Here is a 20031-nt window from a genome sequence, read left to right as displayed (position 1 = left end):
TCCACTACCTACTTGAAATTTCCCTCACACACAGTTATTATTTTGACAAGTCTTGAAAGCTTACTTAGTCACGTGAACCAAACTTTCATTGTGGAGGTGTCCAAACTCTTTTCAATGACATTATCCATTCACAGTTAAACAAAGCAAGAGAATACCAGGAGGCACTCAAGTAGATCACCTGGATTCATATGTATTCCTTTCTGACTCATTTTACTAAAGCAGCCCTACTCCTCCTACAGATCATCGTCAATTACTCCTGCCACATGTGGATTCCCCTTCTTGCATGGCAGTTCCTGGATATCAGTAGTCCAATGCTTGTTCAAACCACTGCTGCGATCCTTGTGGGCCACTATGATGGGGAGTAGGCACACTCCTGCTTTCACCCCTTATTCCTAATCCCATTCTTCCAATTAGATCTAAAGCCTAACATATAGGTCTGTGATTTAATGTATATACTGCATCCTGGACGATGGCACCCAATTTTTTCAGGGTTTACTTTTATTGGTGCTTTATCTTTGCCTTTAGAAGTGCTCTATGAGGTCAGCTCCTTCTGGATGGTGCCATATTTGATATGATAAGTGGATCCTCTTGTTCTGAATGCATTTGTGCCCCTTCTTTACTATGAAGTGACTATCCTGTTCAGATGCTGTGTTGTGTGGGATTCCAAGACTATGGATCAAGAACCTCCAAATCCCCCAGACGCTTATTGAGGCTGTGCAGGCAGAAAAGGCAAATCCACACCCAGAATAGGTACATATTTCTGTGAGCATGAACCAGTGACTGTTCCAGGATTAAAAAGCATCCAATATAATAAATTCACTGCTAAGTGGTCTTTATAAATAGTGTCGTATTTGAGATAGAACATTGGTCGCTGTTGCTGCAGGTTGGATATTCACACAGGGAATCAGCTAAATTGTCTTGGTACACAGGAGTCTGTGATATTGGGCCCATATATTACCTCCATTTCTTCTGCCACGGCTAGTTCTTTGAGATGCCCATTGGACCAGTCCTGAGAAGGCCAAAATGAATGCTGGTTAATGTCAGTGGTCAAAGTTGCTTTGTCTACTTAGTTCTTCAGTTACTCTTTCACAATTGATGCTTTCTTGTGAACATTAAAATAGGATTGATACAAAAATCTTCCTTTTTCATGTCACTCCCAATATGTCTATCCACATTCCTCTACTCCAGACTTCCCTTTCTCTGATCTTTTCCTTTCAAGCTCCTGACCAGCTCACCAGACCTTTGGCTACTGTCAAATAATGCATATATATTACCATCTTGAACCACTTCTTTTTCTACAAAAAGTGGATAATCAGGTGCACTGCTTGCAGTCCTACCCACTGGGAAAATATTTTCCCTCCCTGCTGCCTTTCAGAACCACCTCTAAATGTGACTGTAATACAGTCACCACATATTTTGACTTACGTTCACATACCAAGCTGATCCTGTAAACCAAGCTTGAGCTTTCCTTCAACTGGTTATATGGGACCACATACTTTCACATGGCTATAGGTTTAAATGAAAGGAGAGGCACTGGTGCAACTGTGGTGGATAGCAGGGAGATCTGGGCTATCTGCTCGTATACCTAACCTGTGCCATCTGGTTTTCCTTGGACTTAATCTAGGATATTCTGTTTCCACCGTATTATGGGCTACTGCTGGGTTCATCTTACTTTATGACTTAGAGGGTATAAAATGTGTTGCTTCAAAAACCCAAAGAGGCCTGCCATATGCTGTGCTTCCTTCTTTGTGGGAGATGATGCAAGATGCAGTAACTTGTCTTTTACTTTGGAGGAGATATCCTGGCATTCTTACAACCACTGAACCTATTATAATTTCTGTAAAGTAATGGGCTTATCTTCCACAATGTAGAGCCCATGTGTCTTACAAAGACCTCTAGTGTAATAACCACATCTTGCTCTTCCTGTCCAATCAGCATATCACGGATATAATGGGTCAATGTGAAGCCCTGTGGGAGTGTATATTTTGTTTACCCTGAGGCAAAACTATAAATGAATGTTATCTCCATGTGAAAGTAAATGTTCTGATCCTTTTTTTAGGTAAATGCAAAAGAATACATTCACCACATCAAAAGCTACATACCACATACTTAGGTTTTGTTAATCTACTCTGGCAATGCTACCACATCAAGTACAGCAGCTTTTGTCAAGGATACTGCATGACTGGACTTGTGGTAGTATCCTATTATTCTCTAGGATTCAATTAGTTTCTGCAAAAGCAAGATTGGCAAAGCAAGTGAAAATATGACAGAGACCACAGCTCCTGTATCTATGAGGTCTTTAACAGTGACAGTGATTTCTTTCTCCACCTTGAGAATGCTGTATTATTTATGATTTACTGCCTTGCCCAGAAGTAAGGGCATCACCATAAGTTTCCACTTAACCTTTCCCACTATGAGAGTTCACAGGACAATGACTCAATACAGTAGTTTTCCAAATGCCATTTATATAAATCCTAATTATAAAATCAGGATGTGAGGGAAAAGAATATAGAAGCTGTAGATCCATAGAGAGCCAGACTTTACACAGAAATTTCTTTATTACCTGGCCCCTGTAAACTCCCACTATAATAGTGAGGCCATGATGATGCCTTTGGTATCTAGATATCAATGTCAGACTCAGGCACTGTGTTCAATAGTCGTTGAAATGTCTGGGTATTCTTATTCCCCTTGTATACTGTCATCTAATTAATGGCTATAATTCCCTTTGTGGAAGGACTGAAATAATTATTGTAATGCAAACTTATTGAGATGCAACAAGGTTATTTTTTCAAGAGATCTGGCTCCTACTTTAATAAATGTGTTCTAGATCTAAAAATTAGCTTGGATTCAGCAACTGAACAAGGGTCATGACTTCTTATTGAGGAAACCTCTTTCAGCCTCCTAGTCTTACACTCTTGTATTTTTCAGCTTGTAAATGTTGAGCAACACCCATGTTGGCTGACCATCAAGGGCTGGTGATTGCTTGTGAAGCACTATCCTTGGCTGGGTTTTCTGGTCTTGCATAATATAGTCATTCTAGCCTGCCCTGGAACTTTGTATTTCTTCCTCTCTGGGATGCCAGGATACCTCAGTCATTTCTACTTCACTCAGCAGGGGCCATTGCTTTCTCCAGGCTTTGAAGAACCACACTAGCAGAACGTTTACTTTACTTCCTAGGGTCCTTGCTAGAGTGTTAAATCCCATGCTCCCAGAAAGTGCTTTCAACTCAATGACTATTGCTTATCCAGTATATTCTGGTTACCTTGATCAAGGATCATTAAAACCCAGTATCAAGGCTTCCCCAACTCCTACCAGTACATGCTATGTAATTCTTGCATACAACAACTTCAATATATAATCTAATTCCTTCCTTATCAGGCTCAGAATGCCCTTGGCTGCATCATGCTGTCACTTAGCCCTAATTAATGGTCTGGTAACCTTTTCAAGGAAGTAGGGGCAGTTTCTGAGGATGGCACCTGTTGCATTGCTGGGTGAGGCCTCTGTAACATGAGGAAAGTGTTTATTCTTATGAGACAATCATGGGCCATCTCTGCAGCTTCTGAGGGTTCAGAGTAATCTGCAGAACCAACATTCTCAGGACCATCTATCCAGAATGTCCACACCTGCTATGGTTTGGATATTTTGTCCCCTTCAAATCTCAGGTTGAAATATTATCCCCAAAGTTGGAGTTGGGGTCTGGTGGGAGACGTTTGAATCATGGGGTGAATCTCTCATGAATGGCTTTGTGCCATCCTTGTGATAATGAGTGAATTCTCCTTCTATGAGTTAACATAAGATCTAGTTGTTTAAAAGAGCCTGGAACTCCCTCCTCTCTCTCTTCCTCCCACTTTCATCATGTTATATGCCTGCTTGCCCTTCACCTTCCACTATGATTGTAAGCTTCCTGAGGCCCTCACCAGAAGCAGATGCCAGCACCCTGCTTCCTGTACAGTCAGTGGAATTGTGAACCAAAGTAAACCTCTTTTTAAATAAATTACTCAGTTTCAGGTATTCCTTTACAGCAACATAAATGGCCTAATACAGAAAATCGGTACTGTGGAGTAGAGCATTGCTATAAAGATACCTGAAAATGTGGAAGTCACTTTGGAAATATGTAACAGGCAGGGGTTGGAAGAGTTTGGAGGACTTAGAAGAAGATGGGAAGATGAGGGAAAGTTTGGAAATTCTTAGAGACTAGTTAACTGGTTGTGACCAAAATGCTGATAGAAATATGGACAGTGAAGGCCAGGCTGATAAGGTCTGAGATGAAAATGAGGAAGTTATTGAGTACTGGAGCAAAGATCACCCTTGTTACATGGTAGCAAAAACTTGGCTGCATTGTGCTTATGCCATAGGGATTGGAGGGAAGGTTGAACTTAAGAGTGATGACTTATGGTATCTGGTGGAAGAAATTTCTAAGCAGCAAAGTGTTCAAGATGTGGCGTGGCTGCTTCTAACAGCCTGTGATTTGATTCTGGAGCACATAAATGACTTAAAGTTGGAACTTATATTTAAAAGGAATGCAGAGTGTAAAAATTTGGAAAATTTGCAACCTGGATATGTGGTAGAGAAGAAAGAGTATACTCAGGAGAGGAATCCAAGCAGGCTGCTAAGGAGCAACCACTTGCTAGAGAGATTTACATGACTAAAAGGGAGCCAGGTGCTAATACTGGGGAAAAGGGCTAAAAGCCATTTCAGAAGTTTTTGGGACAGTCCCTCCAATCACAAACCCAGAGGCCTAGGATGAAAGAATGGTTTCAGGGGCCGAGCCCAGTGCGCAACTGCCCCACATAGCCTCAGGACATTGCTCCCTGCATCCAGACCCATCTGGCTCCAGCCTTGGCTCAAAAGGCTCCAGGTACAGCTCAGCCCATTGCTCCAGAGGGCAAAAGTCATAAGCCTTGGTGATTCCTATGTGGTGTTTACCATACAGGTGCATAGAATGTGAGCGTGAAGGAGGCTTTGGAGCTTCTACCTAGATTTCAGAGGATGTATAGGAAAGCCTGGGTGCCCAGGCAGAAGTCTGCTGCAACAATGAAGCCCCTGCAGAGAGACTCTACTAGGGCAACGCAGAGGGGAAATGTGGGATTGGAGCTCCCACACAGAGTCTCCACCTAGGAATTGGCTACAGGAGCTTTAGGAAGGGGGCTTCCACCTTCCATACCTGAGAATGATAGAGCCACTGGCAGCATGCACCTTGAGCCTAGAAAAGCTATAGGCACTCAACTTCAAACCATAAGAACAACCATGGAGGCTACACCCTGCAAAGCCAGGGGAAGGGTTGCACAAGCCCTTGAGAGCCCACCCCTTGCACCAGTGTGCCCAGGATGTGGGACATGGAGTCAAGGATTATTTTTGGAAATCTGAGGTTAAATGTCCCCTGCTGGGTTTCAGACTTACATGGGACCTGTTACTCCTTTCTTTTGGCCAATTTCTCCCTTTGGGAGTGGGAATGTCTACTCAATACCTGTACCACCATTGTACATTGGGAATAAATAACTTCTATTGATTTCACAGGCTCATAGGCTAAAGGAACTTGCCTCAAGTTTCAGATGAGAGTTTGGACTTTGGACTTTGAGTTAATGCTAGAATGAGCTAAGACATTTGGGGATTATTGGAAAGGAGTGATTGTATTTTGCAATGTGAAAAGGACATGGTATTTGGGGGGCCAGGGGTGGAACGATATGGTTTGGATGTTTTCTCCCCTCCAAATCTCATGTTGAAATGTGATCCCAATATTAGAGTTTGGGAGATGTTTGAATAATGGGGATGGATCGCTCATGAATGACTTTGTACCATTCTTCCAGCAATGTCTGAGTTTTCAGTCTATTACTTAATGCAAGATTTAGTTTTTTAAAAGAGTCTGGAACTTCCTCCTCCTTCTCTTTCTCCTACTCTCATCATGTGATATGCCTGCTCCCCCTTTGCCTTCCACTATGCATGTAAGCTTCCTGAGGCCCTTGCCAGAAGCAGATGCCAGCACCATGTTTCCTGTACAAACTGCAGAATTGTGAGCCAAAATAAGCCTCTTTTCTTTATAAATTAAGGAGTCTCAGGTATTCCTTTATAGTAATGCAAATGGACTAACACACCATCTCATGTTTGTCCAGATCCCAGATTTTTTCAATCTAGGTCATAACATGAATATAACATACCTGTCTTGACTCAGTATTTAAATATCTCTGAAGCTCTGCAACTGTCCCAAGTCTGCTGTTCAACTGTTTCTGCTCTTCCACTGCAGGAAGTACGAACCTCTTTATAAGTTACCAGAAAGTCTCTTAGATTTTAATACTTAGCTTTAGTTGCTTGGTGATGAGCCTCAGTTTTTTGGTTTTCTTTTTGTTTGAGACAAAGTCTCACTGTGTTGTCCAGGCTGAAGTGCAGTTGTGCAATCTTGGATCACTGCAATCTCCGCCTCCCGGGTTCAAGTGATTCTCCTGCCTCAGCCTCCCAAGTAGCTGGGACTACTGGTGACTGCCACCACAGCCGGCTTATTATTTATTTATTTATTTATTTTTATTTTTAGTAGACACAGGTTTTCACTATGTTAGCCAGGTTGGTCTTCAACTCCTGACCTCGTGATCTGCCCGCCTGAGCCTCCCGCAGTGCTGGGATTACAGACGTGAGCCACTGCACCAGCCTGACCCTCAGTTTTTCATTATATCTCTTCAGAGTAGCAATGAAAATTACCCAACTATTAGCTAGCTTACTTGGCTGCCTGACAGGCATCATTTCTCTCTTATTTTTCAAATGTCTGAATGCTAGCAAGGGTGTTCTCCATCTACAGGATATGTTTCCAGGTCAGGACTGGTGAAATTTTTAGCTATTTGATCACCATCTTGTGCCAGGAACTCTCTGTGCTCGCATACCACTCAAGATGTTGTTTTATTTGCCCAGTGGGTAGCAAGTGAGTCGGATCCCAAACTCCACTGTATCATAATTTTTCTTGGACAGCTCCTGTCACCACTTATGTTAGCTCTTGTCCTCTTAGAAGTAACAACTCAAATGGGAATAGATGAGCAAGAGGTTAATTGGGAACGACACCTGTGAAGGATAAAGGAGAAGGAGTGGGAGAATGTGGAAAGAGTGTTCAGATGGTAATGAAGATCTGACATTGGTGAAGGAGCGCAGGGAAAGGAGGAAGATTTGACAGGAAGAGCCCTAGACTGTCACATAATCCTAAGGTTTCAGCTAGGCTGAAGGGGAGATATGGAGCCAAAGACTTCAATTAGAGAAGCCCTGTAACTTACAGAAATGCAACTGAATAGTGCCAGTTATTGGCAAGGATCGACCCATGGGATTCATGACCTCGGCATGAATGTGCTGGTGGATTCAGAGGGTCAGCAACTAGAAACATCAGTCAACAATACTCCCCACAGCAGGAGATCGAAGTGGTGCATTTTCATGGCTGCCATATTATCTTATAAATTTTTAACTGAGTTAAAAATTTCTGTTATATGGCTGCTCCACCATTTGTGATTCCTTTAGTTTTTTCAGTTTATATTAATGATATAATAATATGGAATCAATTGCACTAAATATTTTTAAATGATCATTTAGTCTTCAATTGATTTTTAAATGGTTCAGAAAAAATAATAATGTGTTCTTCTATATGAAAGGAGAATGAGAAAGCAAATGTAGCAAAACTCTGAGAACTGGGAAATGCAGTGAAGAGCATGTGGGGTTTTTCTCAAAAGCATTTTATGAGTTTGAAATTATTTCATGATAATTTTTTTAAAAAATCACTTATATAATGATGGGAGACTTTTTTCCTTTGTTTCATTTTGGTTTTTGCCTGTAACAGGGTTTCCCAACTCTATCTGATATAAAAATTATGTCAAAGGAGCTTCTTAAATGCAGATTTTCACGCCTGACTCCAAACTATTAAACTAGGATCTTTAGAGAAGGAGCCTAAAAATCTTAACCCCAAGTGCCTCTTATGATCTGTCAAGTTTAGAAAACATTACCTGGTGACCTTGAGAAGTGTATTTAAATAAAAAATAAAACAAAAGAAAAAATAGAATACAATAATAGTTAAAAAAAAAAACAACAGGTGATATAGTTTGGCTGTGTCCCACCCAAATCTCATCTTGAATTGTAACTCCCACAGTTCCCACGTGGAACCCAGTGGGAGGTGATTGAATTACGGGGTGGGTCTGCGCTGTTCTCATGATAGGGGATGAGACTCACGAGATCTGACGGTTTTAAAAACGAGAGTTCTCTGCACAAGCTCTCTCTTTGCTTGCCACCATCCATGTAAGACGTGACTTACTTCTCCTTGCCTTTCATCTTCCACCATGATTGCAAGGCCTCCCCAGTGCCATGAAACTGTAAGTCCAATAAATCTCTTTCTTTTGTAAATTGACCAGTTTCAGATATGTCTTTATCAGTACTGTGAAAATGATTAATACATCAGGCAATACTAAGCATTGGCAGACATGAGAAAGCAGGAATGCTCATACATTATAGATGCCAAATTTGGACATTTTTCAGGAGTGACTTCTATGACAATGAAAAATATCCACACATATATAGAAACGACAGTTCTAGAAACTTCAAAATCTGATATTAGTATGAAAATTTTATGTACACAGAAGTTCAATCAACATCATCTATGATAATGATCACTACAAACAACCCAAACATCTATAAATGTGAAAATGAATGTGTATGTACAATAGCAAAGACTTGGGACCAACACAAATGACCATCAATGATAGACTGGATAAAGAAAATGTGGCACATATACACCATAGAAAACTATGCAGCCATATAAAAGAATGAGTTCATGTCCTTTGCAGGGACATGGATGAAGCTGGAAACCATCATTCTCAAACTAACATAGGAACAGAAAACCAAACACCGCATGTTCTCACTCATAAGTGGGAGTTGAACAATGAGAACATATGGGCACAGGGAGGGCCCATCACACACTGGGGCCTGTCTGGGGGTGGGCAGCAAGGGAAGGGATAGCATTAGGAGAAATACTTAATGTGGATGATGAGTTGATGGGTGCAGCAAACCACTCCATGGCACATGTATACCTATGTAACAAACCTGCATGTTCCACACATGTATCCCAGAACTTAAAGTGTAATAATCATAACAATAAGAAGAAAATGAATATGTGTGTATTATCTTTGCTTTTGAAGGGAGATATCTGGACAGATTTAGAGTAAAATGTGAATAGTATATTTCCTGGAGTGGGAATAAAACTGATATTATCCTTCTACCTTACCTGTGTTTTCTAATTTTGCTGAGGGCTTTTTCTGGTACCTTGGGAACCTGCTCAGCCCAGGTGTAGGACAACCTAAAAGTGCCATAGATTTTAACATCCTCTGGGTGACATCCACCAATAAAGGGCCAAGTCTGTAGAAAAATATCCCAACTTCTCATCATTAGTTAGGATAATTCTGAGGAGCACTCTAAGTCATTTCTGAGACTCGGAGGGTCCCCAGCAGATTTGAGCCAATTGCCTTTTGGTCTTGTCAGTATCTGGTGCTATATTTTAAAATAACTTTTCCATCCTAAGATTATATAAAAAATAACATGCTAAGTTCTATTTTTAATGGTTTAATGTCTTTTTATGCAAACATTTAGTGTCTATTTTTAAGTGTATGAGAATGATAAGGAACTTCATTGTTTTTCAAAATAGCCAATTATCCCAGCACAATTTCTTCAATCTAACCTTTCCCCACTGATTCAAAGTATTTCAATGCATTTACTAGCATTTTTCCATATTTGGGTTTGATAATCGAATTTCTTTTCTGGTTCATTTGTTCTAAATTTATTCTGGTACACTATTATCTTAACATTGCAATTTCACAATACTTTTTAAACTTTTATTTTAAGTTCAGGAATACATGTGCAGCTTTATTATATAGGTAAACTGATCCTCTCCCTACTCCCACCCTCCATCCTCCTGTAGGCCCCAGTGTTGTTCCCCTCTATGTGTCTATCACAATACATTTTCATCTGTCAGGGTAGCTTCCCCAAATTATTGCCCTGAATCGTCGGGGCCAGGTGCTATTGTAAATTGTGGTTACACTAATACAATTTAGAGGAGATCATCAGTTTGTCACAGGTTCTCAAAACATGAAAATCCACCAGCGAGGCTCTATTAGACTCAATGCATCACTTCATGGAAGGACATGAAGATGGAGCTCCTTCACAAGAAAACTCACCCTTTTTCCTTCCTTCCTTCCTTCCTTCCTTCCTTCCTTCCTTCCTTCCTTCCTTCCTTCCTTCCTTCCTTCCGTCTTTCTTCTTTCTTTTTCTGACGGAGTCTCACTCTATCGCCCAGGCTTGGAGTGCAATGGCGCTATCTCCGCTCACTGCAACTTCTGCCACCCAGGTTCAAGCAATTCTCCTGCCTCAGCCTCCCGAGTAGCTGGGATTACAGGCGCCTGCCACCACGCCCAGCTAATTTTTGTGTTTTTAGAAGAGTCGGGGTTTCACCATCTTGGCCAGGCTGATCTTGAACTCCTGAAAATAATTGTATTGTCTAGTTATGAAAACAACAACAAAATGAATGCATGCTGATGAAAAACAAAATAACAAACAAATAAACAAACAAAAAGGAAAGTAGTTTAAGTGAAAAAAATTTTGAATACCACTTCCTGCCTATTTTCCAGACTTCCTAGCTTCTCGCTCCCCACCCCTACTCCAGGGTCCAATCTGGGACCAAGACTTACAATACTGTTAGGGCTTTACTTGCTGGACGTGAAGGGGAGAGAAGTGTGCGTTTAGGGGTATAGAAGAGGAAGAAGCGATTCTTTAAAACCTCCAGCAGAAACCAGAGCAAGTCAAATACAAAGTATTATGACCCGTTTGGTCTTGGGGATCGCTACATAAAAAAAAATGGAGGGTTGGGTAGTAGCCTGCGGTAGTGGTGGAGAAAGCAGGAATGAAGAGAAAGGTGGCCCCACCTACAGTCCCGCCCCCACCCTTCTGCCGTACTGCGGGTGTGAATGGTATTTGGAAATCTGAGCTCACAGTGACGTGGGCCTTAGGAGACCCAGAGCCAATGCGTGGATTAGTTTCTCCCAGTTGCAGTTTGGTAGTCATCGCTGGCCGTGCGACGGCTAGTTGTTGCCCTGAAGGCAAGCGAGCCAGCTGCCCTGGAAAGGAGGAAAGTGGTAGAAGCCGACTCCTGCGCCCTGACAGGTTGGTGGGCGCTGAACGGTGTGAGAGCTGCAGAAGGCAAAGACCAGAGCGGGTCTAGGACTGGATTATCTACCCCTTTCCAGATACACACCCGTTTAGTGTGAGAAATGGAGCGACTGGGGAGAGGATCTCCCGAGGGGGCCGGATTGAGAATGGGTACCATTTGAGATCTCCTAGGAGGCCGGCCACTGGGCAATGTCTGATGGAGTCCGGCCGGTGGAGGAGATTGAAAGGAAATAGCCTGCTTCCTGCTGGGCCGCGGGAGGGAGGTGCAGCCGGTGACCAAGGTGTGGGGAGGGCGGACCCTACCAAGGTGTTAGGCCTGCCTTCTAGATATCTTTTCTTCACCTTCTACCCATTTAGAGCTGGAAATGATAGGCTGCGGGGGCCGAGGAGAGGAATTGCTGCAGAGGAGGGGGACAGAGATCAGGTCTGGAAAGCAGGTCCCTACTGCGGCAGTTGAGCGGGTGAGCTTCTGACTGCGGGACAGAGGCGAGGAGCGAGAAACTGTTTTGGTCCCAGCAGGTGGGTCGGTGTAAGCCTGGGCGCTACTTGTAGATCCTGGAGTGAGAATGACAAAGCGCAGAGACCGCAGCAGGTCCTAGTTTGCAATGCCCACATACCTCTTCACTCATCGTCCATCTTGATGCATAAAATGGTGGGCATGGGAGTGGGGATCGGGTGGAGAGAAGGACTGATGGATACCTAGATTGAAATTCTTTGTGAATAAACTACGTATCCATTCAGCAAGCTCCTCTAACTCCCCCGCCAGGCAAGTTGTCTGCAGTCCAGAAATGGTAACTAGATGACAGTAGGAGGAAACAGTAGAGATGGGAGCCTAAAGAAGAGGTTAAAACGTTTTGGAAATAATCATCTTTGATGCCTATTTCTGGAAGGTGGGATAGCCTGTCACAGGGTAGGAAAAGAAGTCGTGAGACAGGATGGAGGAGAAACAGAAGGTACTAATACTAGGAGAACCCTAAATCAACTATCATTACTGGTCCTTTGATTAAAAGATCAGTCCTGGTAATTGTCGCATTTGTCTGCAGGTCTTTAAGTGCGTTTTCAAGGCCAAGAGAGAAAGATTGCCTCTGATCCCTGAAGGCAGGAGGTTGCCTGGGGCCCTCTGGTGTAGGGGTATCAAGGATCAGAGCAGAATCTGGGTGACTCACAGCCCTTCCTGCCAGAGTTGAGTGCAGGAGAAACTTAGGAAAGTCTTCATAAAATGACAGCCTTGTGTCTGATGAGGGAAGAAGTGAGTAGAGGGGCGAGGTCTGGGGCGCTCCTGGAGAGCTTATTAGGATCCCAGGGAGGTGAAGTCTGGTCTCTCTATGATTGTCCCCCTCCCCCAACTCGTCTGTATTTTGGTGGTAGGAGTGGCCTGGGGAAGGGATTTTCAGGGAAAATGGTGGGCCTTGCAGCAGAGCTGGGTCTGGGGCTTCCCCTACAGGGTTCACAGTTTCTCAGGTGGGAAAACCTTTGCCAAACAGAACTCTGAATCCTATCAAGCATCCATTCCCTCTTCTTGTTTTTTATCTTCTAGGAAGAAAAAAAAAAAAAACAGGAAAAAAACTCAACATGGAAAATGTCCCCAAGGAAAACAAAGTTGTGGAGAAGGCCCCAGTGCAGAATGAAGCTCCCTCTTTAGGAGGTGGTGAAGACCAAGAGCCAGAAGGAAATGTTAGAGGGGTTTGGGCTCCACCTGCCCAGGATTTTGGAGAAGATGTGCCCAATAGGCTTGTCGATAACATTGATATGATAGATGGAGATGGAGATGATATGGAACGGTTCATGGAGGAGACGAGAGAGCTAAGGAGGAAAATTAGGGAACTTCAGTTGAGGTACAGTCTGTGCATTCTTATAGGGGACCCCCCTCACCATGATCATCATGATGAGTTTTGCCTTATGACTTGAATCTGGAGGTTAATAATCATAAAATCCCTGCTTTCTAAATTCACATTTTTCCTGGTGTACCATTAATGTGGACCTTTTGGCATTCTTCTGCAATTTTCTGATTGGAGATTGCATTTTGACCTAGTCTGTAAGTTTTTCTGTCAGAAGAGGACTTTCATCAACTGTCGTGGAAAGATGTTTATTGCATACTGTAATGTTAACAAAGCAATTTAAAAGCAGTCTATAGATAGACTATTTCATTTAGATGTGTACGTATGCACACTATATATAAAATATATAATATATATGAAATACACACACACACACACACACACATATATATATGAATGAGTGAAAACCAGAATGTGCTTTATCTATGTTGTATAGTTACTGGTACTTTTTAATTTCTTTATTTTTTTCTTGCTTATCTGTTTTTTCTCACTTTTCCAAAATGAATACATGTGTTTCGTATGTTCCAGGAAAAAGAAAAGGTAACAAGCAAGGAACTTGCCAATCAGCTTATATAGGAAATGGGGGCAATTAATAAACACTTGAAACACAGTTTAAAGACATGTAAATCTTATATTATCTATGGATCTCTCATTTAGAAACATGTACCTGATAATTACAGATACATTACATTATAAATGCCTTGGAGGGCCGCTGTGGGAATCAAATGAGGTAATGACTGAGCTCTGTGTCTTGCTCTGTTTATACATGCAAGGCTCCAGCCCTCCAGGTGCCCTTCATTTTTAGGGAAGATTCCAAGGAGAGTGCCTATCAGCAAGTCCAGTTGATTTCCAGGTGAGTACAGGTTCAAAATCCATTATCCAAAATGCTTGGGACTAGAAGTATTTCATATTTCTGTTTTTTTTTTTAAGTTTTTGGAATATTTGCATGTACATAATGAGCTATCTTGAGGATGAAACCCAACTCTAAACATGAAATTCATTTAATTTTATATACACCTCAAACACATAGCCTGAAGGTAATTTTTTTTTTTTTTTTTGAGACGGAGTCTTGCTCTGTGGCCCAGGCTAGAGTGCAGTGGCGCCATCTCAGCTCACTGCAAACTCCGCCTCCCAGGTTCACTCCATTCTCCTGCCTCAACCTCATGAGTAGCTGGGACTACAGGCGCCTGCAACCACGTCCGGCTAATTTTTTTTTTCTTGTATTTTTAGTAGAGACGGGTTTCACCATGTTAGTCAGGATGGTCTCAATCTCCTGACCTCATGATCCGCCCGCCTCGGCCTCCCAAAGTGCTGGGATTACAGGCGTGAGCCACTGCGCCAGGCCTGAAGGTAATTTTATACAATACTTTTAATAATTTTGTGTGTGAAACAAAGTTTGTGGATATGAAGTCAGGTGTGAAATTTTCCATTAGTAGCATCATGTCATGTTCAAAAAGCCTTGGATTTTGGAGCACTTCGATTTTGGATTTTTGGATTAGGGATGCTCAATTTTAAATGCTTTTCTATTCATCTGCTGCTCTGCCTTTCTTTTCTGCATAATGCCATAACTATTAGGCACATCTTCCTCTTCACTTGCGTTTTGCTCCCTCCACTGGCTTCTACCACTGCAGATGTACTGGACTCTTGAACATGACAAAGACCCACTGATTTCTCTGGAACCTTCAGTAGTCTGATTCCCCATTTTGCCTTTTCAAAAATGTATAGAGTGTCCCTCCCTGCTTTAGAGTTATACTTAAACCAGGTGGATACTTCACCAACACTGCTTGTAAATGCAAACAGCCCTTTATGGTTTTCTCATACTTCTTTCCTCTTCCCCTTCTCCCAGACAAATTTGAGTGATGCTCATGATAGTGTGCTCGGAATTGGATTATCTCTTCCATCCTCTGATGAAAATAGCCAAGTCTCGTTGACTATCAATTTTCTGTGCAGACATTGCTACAGGTTTCATTCTGCACATACACAGGAGTTGTAGGGATAATTTTATGTTCCCAAGACTACTCTGGTTCACACCACCCTGACTTCAGGAGTCCCCAGTAGTCTACACTAACTTACACGGATCCAGATAAGTTTCCCTCTTCCTTTGCTTTGAGATTTGCTGTGCCAAATAAACCTCTAATTACAGATTGATGAGAAATAATGGCAGGAACTGGGGATCTGGTAGATGAATCCCAATTTTAAAACATTGTTCACAGTCATCACTGTTTCCCACTAAACTGTGCCCTTCTCACAGTAAATATTTTGTCTCATTTATGCTGGTACCCTTAGTGTTTAGTATAGGGCCTGATAAGTTGTAGGGCACAACGGTTAGTTATAACTGAGTTGAATCCTGCGATCTGGACCCGGGGTTGCTTCTGATGATTTATGGGCAAGGACTTCTTTTCCCTACAGACTGTAGCTTGCAATTTAAAAGGAACACAGAAGAAGAAGCATTATATGCCAATTTCCAAAAAAATGCACTTATCTTAACATATATGTCAGTGTTTATCAGCATGTCTTATATAAACCAGTTGCATCAAAATTGCCTGAAGAACTGGCTAGAAATTCAGAAAAAAATGTGTTTCACTCCATACTCACTGTACCCTAGTTAATCAGACATCTCTGGACTTACATGAATTAAAGTGGAGGCCCTAGCTTTAGTCAATCCCGGACACCCCTCTCCCCACCTTATATTATATAAAAATGGGTAGTTGGTTGATTGGTAGATCTGAGACCTGTGAAAACACTACGTAGAATTTAATTAATCTGTATACATCAGGCATTATTTCCCTATTAGACGGTGCCCTTCTTAGAGACAACTACTTTTTATTTTTTTAATGCTATTGTCTTTAGTGCATAAGTTCTCAATCCTTGCTTCAGATTTGAAATACCTGAGGACACTTTAAAGTGGAGCTCAGGACCCAACTCCAACCAGTTGAGTCAGACTCATTAAAAGTGGGACCAACAGATCCTTAGTGTGAAAGATCCCATGGTGATTCCAATGTAGAGTTGAGAGGTGAGTGAAATTTGTGGCTAAAATATCTTTGGCTTATTTTCGCTGTACTACCCCGATTGTGTTACCCTAACCAGGTTAATTTGTTTATAAAGAATTTATATCTTATGAAAGAAATACCCTAGGGGAGGAATTATACCCCCAAATCACAGCAACATCTTTTTAAGAAAATATTTGCCAGTGTTCGTCCAACTTTGTTAGCCGATCAAATACTTCAGAATTCCGCTTGGAGCGTGTTTAAAATACATAATTCTGGCCCCATCCAAAATCCACTCTTTGGTAATGGTGCTCAGATAGCTACATTGTCAACAGTCTTTAGGTGATTTTGATGCACATTAGAGTTTGCGGATCACTTGTGCATACATTTTTATCCAGATTATGTTAAAAACAAACCAATAAAATAACTAAAATAAAATATAAATGTTCGCCTAAATTCAGGGAAAGGAGCAGTAAGGAGAAGATGTATATGGACACAAAAAATAATTTAAAAAACTAAAATAAAAATTTTAAAACATTAAATCATAAAGGGAAAGACTGACATTCACCATGTAAAAAACAAATTAAATCTTCTGCAAAGTAAAGTAAGACTGTAAATAAAGTTCAAGGAACTTCAAGGAACTTCAGTTAGAAAGGAATATGTTCACTAATCAATTATACCATGGTGACTATAGTTAATAACATAATCTTGTCTACTTGAAAATTGCTAGGACTTTAAGTGTTCTCACCACAAAAATTGATTGGTATGTGAGTTAATGTATGTGTTATATTGTTTGATTCAGTACTTCCACAATGTATAAAGATATCAAAACATAATTTTGTGCACCATAAATATATACAATTTTTACTTCTCAACTAAAAACATAAATTAAAATAGAATATGAGACTTGAAGAGCAAAGGCAGCCATCAGCAAGCCAAAAAGAAAGGCCTCAGGAGAAACCAAGCCTGCTGACACCATGATCTTGAACTTTCAGCCTCCAGAACTGTGAAAAATAAATTTATACTATTTAAACCACCCAGTCTGTGGCATTTTGTTATAGCAGTCCTAGTAGATTGATAGAAGATATAACACATACTGGTGGTTATCAAGGACTAAGGGAGACAGTAACGATCAAAAACTGCTTTGTGGGTGACGGATTTTACTTTGGGGTGATGGAAATGGTTTGGAACTAGACAGAGGTGGTAGTTGCACAATATTGTGAATGTACTAAATGTCATTGCATTGTTCACTTTAAAACAGTTAAGTTTTTGGATATTTTTAATTGTGGAAAAATATACATAATATAAAGTTTACACCGTAGCCATTTGTAAATGTACAATTTATTTCTGTTTTAGAATCATCACCGGCATTCATCTCCAGGAATTTTGTGTCATTACAAACTGAAACTCTGTACGCATAAACAATAGCTTCCTAGTCCCCATTTTCCTCTCCCTATATCCCCTGGTAACCACTATTCTACTTTCTGTCTATATGAATTTGACTTTTCTAGGTATCTCACATAAGTGGAATCATACCGTATGCGCCCTTTGATGTCTGGCTTCTTTCACCTAGTATAATGTTTTTAAGGTTCACTAATTTTTTAGCATGTAGCAGAATTTTATTCCTTTCTAAAGCTGACTGATATTCTTTTGTATGTACATATAACATATTGGTAATCCATTCATCTCTTGATGTACATTTGACTTGCTTCCACCTTTTAGCTACTGTTGATAATACTGCTAGGAACACGGGTGTATAAATACCTGTTCCAGAGCCTGTTTTCAATTATTTTTGGCATATACCCAGAAATGAAATATAGTGATTTTATGTTAAGTTTTTGAAGAAAGGCCATAATGTTTTCCCTAGTGGCTGTATAATTTTAGATTCCCACCAGCAGTGTGCAAGCGTTCTAATTTCTCCATATCCTACTTGCCTTAGTCCATTTTGTGTTGTTAAAACAGAATACCTGAAGATGGGTAATTTATAAAGAAAAGAGGTTTATTTAGCTCATGGTTCTGTGGGCTGGGAAATACAAGAAGCATGGCACCCAGATCTGCTTTTCCTCTATTGCAAGCCATGTATTAGGTCAAAATATTGCAGAGAAGTTCAAAGGGAAAGCAGAGATGTGCAAAGAGATAAAACACAAGGGGTGTCCTGGCTTTACAACAACCCACTTTCTGGGGAACTAACCCATTCCAGTGATAACTAATCCAGTCTCATCAGAGTGTGAACTCACTAACTACCTCCAGAGTACCACCAAGCCATTCATGAGTGATCCATCCCCATGATCCACACATCTACCACCAGACCTCATGTCCCAACACCACCACTAGGGGGATGAAATATCAACATATATTTTGGTGGGAACAAATTTAGACCATAGCACTCACCAACACTTATTATTTTTTGATAACAATGATCCTAATGGGCATGAAGTGGTATCTCACTGTGCTTTTGATTTACATTTCCTTAATGATTAGTGATGTTGGGCATATTTTCATGTGCTTATTGGCCATTTGCATATCTTTGGAGAAATGTTGATTCAATTTATTTGCCCATTTTTAAATTGGGTTCTATGTGGATTTTTGGTGTTGTCACTGACTTATGAAAATTTTAAAATATGTTCTGGATTTTAATCCCTCATCAGATATAGACCTGCAAATATTTTCTTTTGTCCTGTAAGCTGCATTTTCATTCTCTTGACACTGTCCTGTGATACACAAAAGTATTAAATATTGATCAATTTGTATCTTTTTGTTGCTGATACTTTGTGTGTCATATTGAAGAAGCAACAGCCAAGACCAATGTCATCAAGCTTTCTCCTATTTTTCTTCTAAGGTTTTCATAGTTTTATATTTTACATTAAGTATTTGATTAACTTTTAGTTAATTTTTATAAATGATATGAGATAATAGTACAACTTCTTTCTTTTGCCTGAGAATATCCAACTTTTCCAGTACCATTTGTGGAAAAGACTACCTTTTCTCCATTGGATGGAAAATAACTGGAATGAAAAACTTGCTAGAGCAGCTCAGTAATGGGTTTGAAGTGAATGAAGAAAGAATCAGTGAACCTGAGGACAGGTAAATGAAGATCATGAGTATAAAGAACAAGAAAATAAAGAAAAATGGAGAAAAATATAGAGACATTAAAGAACCATGGTACACCATCAAGCATACAAGCATAGGCACAAAGGGAATTCCATAAAGAGAGGAAAAAGAAAAGGTGGAGGAAAATATATTTGAAGAAACAATGACAAAATACTTTTTGAACTTGATGGAAAACACAAATATACAGCTGACTTTTTATCAGAAATCACGGAGGCCAGAAGACAGTAAGACAACATTTTCAGAAAGTTGAAGGAAAAAGACTTAACTAACACTTCTTTGGAAACTCTACTTAAAACTTTGAGGATAAATTAAGGCACTCCCAAATAACAAACAGTGAGTAATATTAACTAGCAGCACTGTCCAACAAGAAATATCAAGGAGTCCTTCATGCTGAAATTAGAAAACACTAGATAGTAACATTAATCCACGTGAAGAAATAAAGAACACTAGTAAGGTAACTAAATAGGTAAATATAAAAGACTGTGTGGTAGACAGAATAGTGGGCTTCCAAAAGTTATGCGTGTCCAAACCCCTGGAACCTATGAATGTTACCTTTTATGCCAAAAAGAGACTTTGAAGATGTTATTATGTATCTTGAGATGTTATTAAGTATCTTAATTATCCTGAATTATCTAGGTGGGCCCTAAATGCAATCACAAGTGTTCCTATACGGAGACACATGGAAATTTGACACAAAAGAGAAAGAAAGGTATGTGATGATGGAAGCAGATAGACATTTGAAGATATCATGCTGCTGGCTTTTAAGATGAATGAAGGGATATTGGTCTAAAATTCTCTTTTTTTGTTGTGTCTCTGCCAGGCTTTGGTATCAGGATGATGTTGGCCTCATAAAAATGAGTTAGGGAGGATTCCCTCTTTTTCTATTGATTGGAATAGTTTCAGAAGGAATGGTACCAGCTCCT

General features: G+C 40.5%; 1 protein-coding gene across 3 annotated transcripts; it reads left to right on the top strand.

Annotated features, from left to right (window-relative positions):
- The first annotated feature begins 11013 nt into the window (after positions 1–11013).
- BEX5 (brain expressed X-linked 5) lies at positions 11014–13303 on the top strand. Of its 3 annotated transcripts, none has more exons than XM_025372844.1 (3): positions 11014–11166; positions 12216–12270; positions 12710–13303. In XM_025372844.1, the coding sequence occupies exon 3, from the start codon at positions 12745–12747 to the stop codon at positions 13078–13080; it is 336 nt and encodes a 111-aa protein (XP_025228629.1). In that variant the 5' UTR covers positions 11014–11166; positions 12216–12270; positions 12710–12744; the 3' UTR covers positions 13081–13303. The 3 variants fall into 3 exon arrangements, with proteins under 3 accessions (XP_025228629.1, XP_025228630.1, XP_025228631.1); XM_025372845.1 differs by having other exon boundaries at positions 11090–11166; positions 12216–12277; positions 12714–13303; XM_025372846.1 differs by lacking the exon at positions 11014–11166 and adding an exon at positions 11240–11435.
- Positions 13304–20031: the final 6728 nt, after the last annotated feature.

This window comes from Theropithecus gelada, chromosome X, assembly GCF_003255815.1.
Source record: "Theropithecus gelada isolate Dixy chromosome X, Tgel_1.0, whole genome shotgun sequence".
Lineage (NCBI taxonomy): Eukaryota > Metazoa > Chordata > Mammalia > Primates > Cercopithecidae > Theropithecus > Theropithecus gelada.
This window is presented reverse-complemented; position numbering and strand designations above follow the sequence as displayed.